This window comes from Elaeis guineensis, chromosome 12 (assembly GCF_000442705.2).
Source record: "Elaeis guineensis isolate ETL-2024a chromosome 12, EG11, whole genome shotgun sequence".
Classification (NCBI taxonomy): domain Eukaryota; kingdom Viridiplantae; phylum Streptophyta; class Magnoliopsida; order Arecales; family Arecaceae; genus Elaeis; species Elaeis guineensis.
The window spans coordinates 89,455,697-89,464,278 of NC_026004.2; the positions used below are offsets into that span (position 1 = coordinate 89,455,697).

The 8,582-nt window shown below is 39.3% G+C and overlaps 1 protein-coding gene across 2 annotated transcripts in view; it reads right to left on the reverse strand.

Moving 5' to 3' along the window:
- LOC105061334 (gluconokinase) overlaps positions 1–8,582 on the reverse strand; it is a 102,137-nt gene that overhangs the window by 3,258 nt on the left and 90,297 nt on the right. The window contains exons 1-2 of one of the 2 annotated variants that reach the window (XM_010945347.4): positions 2,086–2,412; positions 1,787–1,829 (exon numbers count right to left, since the gene is read on the reverse strand). In XM_010945347.4, coding sequence (XP_010943649.2) covers positions 1,787–1,829; positions 2,086–2,374 — 332 coding nt within the window. In that variant the 5' untranslated portion in view covers positions 2,375–2,412. Of the gene's footprint in view, positions 1–1,786; positions 1,830–2,085; positions 2,413–8,582 lie in introns of those variants that run through there. The other variant, XM_073246899.1, reaches the window with a different exon arrangement.

Genomic DNA, 8,582 nt, shown 5'->3' on the forward strand with positions numbered 1-8,582 from the left:
CATTCCAATAACAAAGATAAGAGACATTTCCTTCAAACACAAGCAATTATCAAGCTTCTTTTGGTTTTATATGCTATAATTCATTTTCCATTTTTCTCTGAATGGAGAGGATTGGAGGGTCAGTGGACTTTTGCTTCGAGAGAATCTCACTTGAATATCTGGAGCTGGAGACTGAAGTGGTATTACAAAATGCAACTGGGTAATATTACAATAATATTGTACATATATTTGCAAGAAGGTCAAGGATTATATAGTTGAGGCAGAAAATTGGTCTAATGGACTATTGGAGCGTATGCATGACGTCATGGTGACAGAGTAAACATGAATAATTATTGAAAAGAGAAGAAAACACAATTGAGTTGGATTAAAGGAAATGGAAAGGATTGAAGCATTAAGTCGTATCAAAATAAAGCAGTGCTTTTGACTTGAGGTAGGCTTAAAGCTTGTAAAATTTGAGTCCAATTACAATGGAAATGTTGACTTCTCTTTAGTGATTGGATCTCACTTATTAAGCTGAAGCTGAAACTCCTGATGCATTACACATCACCATTTAAGATATCTTAGTTGGTGGTTGATGGATTTGAGAATAATTAGAAGAACACAATATGGAAAGAGAAAAATCAAATAGAGGTAATAGAATGATCATAGTTATCAAGGTGCAACTCTAGGTTGATGTTGGGCAATTGGACCAATATTTTAAGAGAAGCTAGTAGTTTTAGGCATGATATAATCAAAAAAATATGTCTGTCAGGATAAGGACAAGTTGAACAAGATTAGACCAATTTCCATTTGGTTGCACTTATTTTGTTTCAAGAAATGATTAACTTGCATAAGTCCCTTCTTTGGAAAAGAAAAGAAAAAACTTTTTTGCTGCTATCCAAAAGATCGATTTTACACATCAAAACAAGTCTATTTCACCCTCGTAGTGGAATTAGACTCCCATGGGGCCTTTTACTAGAATAATAGCACCTCCATATCCCTTTGGTGATATCTTTTCACTTAGCAAGATGACTGGGATACGACAATTTACTAATAGTAGATCTATCTTAAGGTACAGGGAGGTAAGAGGTGGGAAAGGGAAAGAAGGCAATTTTTTGACAAACTGGTGGTTTGAAGAGAGCAATTTCTTGATCTAAATTGGTTGGCTTGTGAATGGGTGTGTTAATGGAGAATACCTACAAACCCAAGGAGAATGATTAAGGGCCGAGTTCATATAAAGAAGCCACAGATCTTGTAAATTGACCAAGCCCAAAAGTAAGGATCATTTCTAGCCATGAATTTATTAATGGAGAGAAGTTATGCACAATGTTCAGGTGGGAAGCGATGGATACACCCTGCATTCGATTACACCTTAGCATAATTAGAACCTTATGATGTTGCATCATGGCTTCAACAACATCTGTACCTCAGCTTAGCCTAATATAAGGCCCTAGGCATTTGTTCAGAAGTGAACAAATGATGGTTTTTGAAGCTAAGAACCGGATGGAGTGTCATCCTTCATGCAGAATATAGAGCAAATTCAAATATACATATGTGGTGTCTTAATAATATTTAACCCTACAGGTTGAGCAAAGTTAAACAATTTACAAACCAAAACCAGGCCTTTAGTGAATCCTGCGTTCTAGTTCTATATAACATGTTATCGGTATATATCAAATATTAGCCAAACAATTTGAACAGGGAATCATATTGCTAAATAACAAATAGCATATCACATAAATTCATACAAAGAAAAAAAAGGCATCAAATTAGTGACACTAAAATGGTGGTTGACGGGAGGGCTTACGATTTGCCGGAGCCGCTGACCCCCATGATCACAATTGCTAATCCTGCAATGCAAAACCAGAGGAGTGAGATTGAATTCCAATTGAAACAGATCGATACCAAAACCGATTCCATAATCTGGAAAGAAACCACCCAAAATCCATTGAAAGATTCCCAGAGCGTATATAATCAATATTCTTTTCGTGCAAAATGTCGGGACCCCAATCGATGGCAAGCAACACGGGATCAGGAGAAAGGGTCGAGAAGCAAAAGACTTGAAGAAATCGATATCCGAAAATAGAAGAAAGAGATGGATCAGACCTCGGTCTTTGGGGTTCGAAGCCATGGAGGCGGCTAAGCTTGAAAGCCAGCAATCACGAAGAGGGAAAATGGAGAGCTCACTATAAAGCTTGCGCTGCACGTAGAACCAGGCATATCGAGAGATAGAGAGAAGGGGAGAGACGGAAGCGTCGGGAGGGAGAAGTTGGGAGAGCCTGATAGCGTTCTGACGTGCCGGCTTTAGGACGCAAGGAGGGACGGCCGCCATTCGTGAATGGGAATGTAACGGTACGACACCCAACCATGGAACCAAGATGTCACTGAACTGCATGTGCGATTTACGTGATCTGATTCGAAGTTAGGAATTTTTATTTTTTTTAAAAAAAAAGAAAAATCATGTATGCATTCCAATATGGGGATTGATGTGTACCAAAACTTTCAAAGATTATATCCTTCATATACATGATCCAACTGAGATGTTTTTTTTTTTTTTTTTTTAAAGAATTCTAGGTAACATTTGGAATTTATGATGTTGTGGTTGGATGCTGCTCGTAGCGACCAAAGGCAAATTCCTTACTTCAGCCTTAGAATAGATTAGCTAAAATTAATTTTTTTCTTTTTGAGAAAGAATATGACCTAACATCTCTCTCAAATTAGAAAGAATTATATAAAGCGGCTGCAAACGGCTGATCTTACTAATGTAAACGAAGGTCATGTAACTCAATTTTGATCATTCTTGATTAAAAAAAGAAAATAGAGAGATCTAGATCCTACTGTAGTCAATTTTTTTATTTGCTAATATTCTTTCTAGAGATTCAAATTTGTTGGAACAAGTCAACCGACTCCCGACTCCGATGCTACATCGGCCGTATGAACACATTACGCCGACTCACAATCGGTGAACCGACTGACAGTCGACTACTATCAACCATTAATTAACAATTTGACTAACTCCCAATCGAAGACTATCGACATATCAGAATTACCAGCCCATGCTCATTCGGATCTACTACCGACTTATCAGTATTATTGATATATAGTCAGCCTATCTGCTCAACACATCCTAACCGTTATGAAAGATTATCGACTACGTATCACGATCATTAATGAAAATAAACAGCCCATTAACTCTACGATTATGGTCCGATAATTTAGCGCTATAAAAAGTGAGACCACGTATTCGACGGTTACATCAGAATGATCTATAAAAAGGAGGTAAATGAACAGCACGGATAAGGACAATTTTGGATTAAGACTCTGCCATTCTAAATATTCTTATCTGCTGTTTATCAACTTCCTCTTTGACTTAAGCATTAGGGGTCCCCACCGGACTTAACTCCGGTCTGTGAGGACTTTATCTTGCAGGTACTTTTCACCGATGACAGACGACATGAGATTGATCGTAATAAATTGACGCATCAGGTAGAGAGAGACTACAGTCAACCATGTCAAGAATCAGAGCATAATATTTGACTGGATCGGTGAGGCAGTCTTTCAGTCGGAAAGATGTTCTCCCTCTATCTCTAGTGATAGAGCATAATTCCTCGCATCCTGTGGTTACCACGGATGCACAGATTGCTGCACTCATGTAGCAAATGAAAGTTTTGATAGAGACGGTTCAAAGCCTCCAGCAGCAGCAAATTCAGCAGCAGCAGCAGCCGCCAGTGAAGCAACCGGTGGCTCAGTCAGTGCCATCTAGGCACAGCCATCGTCCTCCGCGATGCTCACCCTCCTTATCTCCAAAGCGACCGTCTTGACACTCCCACCAAGATGGATAATCGTATTCTCAACACTCTCACCGTGCCACCCACCATTTGGGGCGTTCTCCCTCTCCTTCTCGTGCATACAGTATCAAGAAGGGGAAACAGCCACAGACATCTTCTGCTTCTCCTTCTTCAAGCTCTTCAGGGGGTTCCACCCTCGGAGTTTTCCAGCAACGGTGGCTTGACAACTATGAATGCAAGTTTTAAAAAATTGATCGTCAGCTCGTCCGACTTTAGGTGAAAGATCGAAAGTCTTCCAATGACTACGACTTTCATACTATCCAGCCTCTCTCTCAGCACATCTTGGATGAACTGATTCTCTCTCGGTTCAAGATACCATAGATGGAGTCATACGATGGCTCCACTGATCTGATCGATCACTTAGATAAGAAAACTCATGATGATCCAAAGGGCAACCGATGCCCTCTTATGCATTGGCTTCCCGACAACTCTTCAGAAGGCTGCTCGAGCTTGGTATTTTGGACTTCAGTCGGGGAGCATTAACTCTTTTGAGCAGTTTGAGCATTCTTTTGTGGCCCACTTCAGCACAAGCCGAAGGCCGCCACGGACATCCGACAGTCTCTTCTCAATCAAGTAAGGTGAGACAGAGACATTGAGAGACTTTGTGACTCATTTCAATATAGCCACACTTGAGATCAGGGACCTCAATGAAGACATAGCTATATTGACCATGAAAAGGGATCTAAGGAGATCCAGATTTACTTGCTCTCTAGATAAAACTCTCCCTCGGACCTATGCTGAACTTTTAGAGTGCGCGTACAAGTATATTCGCATGGATGAAGCTACTTCTGATCGATGCCAAACAGATGAAAAAGGTCAGAAGAAGAAACAAAAGAAAAGTGAAGCTCCGGTCGAATCAAGTAGGCCGACTGTCAACAAGCGAGCTTCACCTTGACGACAGAGTCCGAAGCCAAACAACTATGGCAGGTATGACTCCTACACTCCTCTCTCTGCTCTCCGTGCGCAGATCCTAATGAAAATTGAAGGAGAAAAGTACTTATGACACCCCCTACCAATGGAGCACCATCGAGGAGTCGAGATAGGAAGAAGTACTGTCAATTTCATTATGATCACGATCACAATACCGAACAGTGCATGCAGCTCAGGGATGAGATAGAGGTCCTGATTCGATGAGATTACCTCAAAAAATTTTGATGTAATCACTCGACTCAACCTCCCACCGACCAACAACCTCAGTCGCAAGCTGAGGAGATACTCAAAAATTGACCGACGGTGGGAATAATCAATGTGATCTTCAGACGATAGAGAAACTGAGGGGCAACTTTCGAAGAAGAGTCGGTGAAGAAACAATGACTCGACAATATAATTATCTTTTCGAAAGATAATGTTCGAAGAATACAAACTCTCCATGATGATGCTGTCGTTGTTTCGGCAATGATAGCTAATTATGATGTAAAAAAAATCTTAATGGATAAGAAAAGCTCGATGGATGTTTTATTTTATTCGACTTTCTCTCGAATGCGACTACCAACTGATCGATTTAGAAGAGACTCGATGTCATTTTGGTTTCACAGGAGACACAGTTACTGTGGAAGGAGAAATCACTCTTCCATTAACTGCAAGAATTGAACCATAATAAAGTAATATTTTCGTGACATCCACGGTTATCCGAGTTCTCTCGACTTATAATGTCATACTCAGATAACCGTGGAGAGATGCTCTGAAAGCAATAGTCTTGACTTATCACCTACTAGTCTGACTCTCGATGAAATGGAGTTGGAGAGATGCGTGGAGATCAACAATTTGCCCGACACTGCTTCTTAGTTTTCACACAAAATAATCAATTCGAAGATTGTTTGTCTGTTGATAAATTGAATCAAAGAGAAAATGAAGATAGGGGTGAACCAGCCGAGCAATTAGTTTTCATCCCATTAAAAGAAGAAGATCCTGAGAAGACGGTTCAAATTGGATTGCAGCTGTCTGATTCGGAGCGGCAGCAACTAATAAATCTACTTAGGACAAATATCGATATTTTTGTTTGGTCGGCTACTGATATGTCAGGCATTTCTTTGAAAGTAATAACCCATTGACTACACATTGATCCAAAGGTTAAGTCGGTGAGACAAAAGAAAAAGTCTTTTACTCATAAAAGGTAGAAGGTCATCGACGAAGAAGTCGACAAGCTCCTCGCAACTAGCTTCATTAGAGAAACTACCTATTCTGATTGGCTCACCAATGTAGTGATAGTGAGAAAAGCTAATAAAAAATGAAGAATCTGCATCGACTACACAAATCTAAATGAAACTTATCCAAAGGATAGTTTTTCTTTATCGAAGATTGATCAACTAGTTGATGTGACTTCGAGGTACTGACTCTTAAGCTTCATGGATACCTTTGCAGGCTATAATCAGATTCAGATGGCATCCGAAGACGAAGAGCATACAGCCTTCGTAATCGATAAATGTATCTACTACTATAAAGTAATGCCTTTCAGTTTAAAAAATGCTGGAGCCGCATATCAACGGCCAGTCAACAAAATCTTCAAGATACAGATCAGACAAAATATGAAACTGTATGTGGATGACATGTTGGTGAAAAGTTCTCAAATTACTGACCATATTCGAAACCTAAAAGAAGCCTTCAGCATACTTTGACGACATCAGATGAAGTTGAACCCGACAAAGTGTGCGTTCGGAGTAACTTCTAAAAAGTTTTTTAGATTTCTTGTATCCCAATGAGAAATTGAGGTCAATCTTAAAAAAATAAAGACTATCATCAATATGAAGCATCCTAGTTTCAAGAAAGAGATACAACAGATCAACGAAAAGATCGTCGCACTTAGTCAATTCATATCAAGGTCGGTAGAAAGATGCTTGCCTTTCTTCAAGACTTTGAGATAATCAAACGACTTCATATGGTCCGACGAGTGTTGACAATTCTTCAAAGACCTACAAAGATATTTGACATCTCCACCGCTGCTTATAAAATCAAAGATTGGAAACTTTGTATCTCTACTTGATGACATCAATAGAAGCAGTTAGTTTGATGCTTGTCCAAGAGGATAAAAATCGAATTCAACGATCAATCTACTATACTAGCATGGTGCTTCACAATGCTGAAGTGAGATATTTAAGAGTGAAGAAGATGATCTACGCTCTGATCATATCATCACAGCGACTTCATCAATACTTCCAAGCATATTCTATTGTTGTCTTGACAGATCAGCCATTGAAGGTAATCTTGCATCGACTTGATACATCAGGTTGAATGATAAAGTGGACGATAAAGCTTAGTGAATTTGATACACAATATCGTCCACGTCCATCAATGAAGGCATAAATTTTGGCCGACTTCGTCACTGAATGTACAGTACCGGATAATAATCCTGAGGATGAAGTTAATAACAAAATAAAATAGGCCATAACTCTCAAACCTGACTTGACGTCTGCATGGGTGCTACATATTAATGGAGCATCTAATGCACAGGGCAGCGGGATCGGTCTTATCCTCACCAATTCTGAAGGGGTTATTACTGAATATATCCTTCGATTCAACTTTAAAGCTTCGAAGAACCAAGCCGAATATAAAGCACTCTTAGCCAGCTTAAAAATTGCTAAGAAGTTTGATATCAACAACCTAAAGATCTTCACCGACTCATAACTGATTGCTGGATAAATTAAGGATGAGTTTGAAGCTCAAGACCCCATTATGATGAAGTATCTTCAGAAAGTGAAAGATCTCACATCAATCTTAAAATATTTTGAAATCTTTCACATCTCGAGGATAAAAAATGCTCAAGTCGATGCACTTTCATGACTCGCAACCATCTCTTTTAACTCACTGGGTCGGACATTCATCGAATGTCTTGAACAGCCGACTATTGATAAAGTCGAGGAAGTATTACAAATCACTGATGAGCCAAGCTGGATGGATCCGATTGTCTAGAACATGACTGATAGAACTCTCTCTACGGATCCCTCAAAAGCCAAACAACTTAGATGGACGGCCTCTTAATACATTTTGATGAATGGTCAATTATGCAAAAGGTCATTCTCTCTTTCCTTACTGAAGTATTTGGGACCGACAGATGCCGACTATACACTCAAAGAAGTTCACAAAAAAATTTATAAAAATCACTTGGGGGGCAAATCTCTAGCTTACAAAGTCCTTCGACAAGGATATTATTGGCCCACTATGAAGAAAGATGCAACTGAACTTGTCTGAAGGTGTGAACCATGTCAGAAATATGCAAATATACAATATCAATCAGTCAGTCAGTTGACATCAATTATTGCACCATGATCCTTCACACAATGGAGAATTGATATTCTTGGTCCTTTTCTCCTGGTATCTGATCAGAGAAAGTTCATAATGATCGTCATCGATTACTTCATCAAGTGGGTGGAAGCTGAACCTCTAGCATAAATCATTGAAAGTAAGATGAAAGACTTCATTCAAAAATTAATCATATGCAGATTCGGTCTACCACATACTATCATCACTAACAATGATTGACAATTCGACAATCAGAACTTCAAAAAGTTCTATGCGAAATTTTACATTACGTACAAGCTCACAACAGTCGGCCATCTATAATCCAATGGAGAGGTGGAAGTAATAAACAGAACAATTCTACATGGATTCAAGATCAGACTGAATGAAGCTCAAGGTCTCTGGGTGGAAGAATTATATCCGATCTTATGGACATACCGAATGACTCCTCATATACCAATGGAAGAATCGCCATTCAATCTGGCTTATGGAATAGAAGCAATGATCCCACTTGAGATCAGA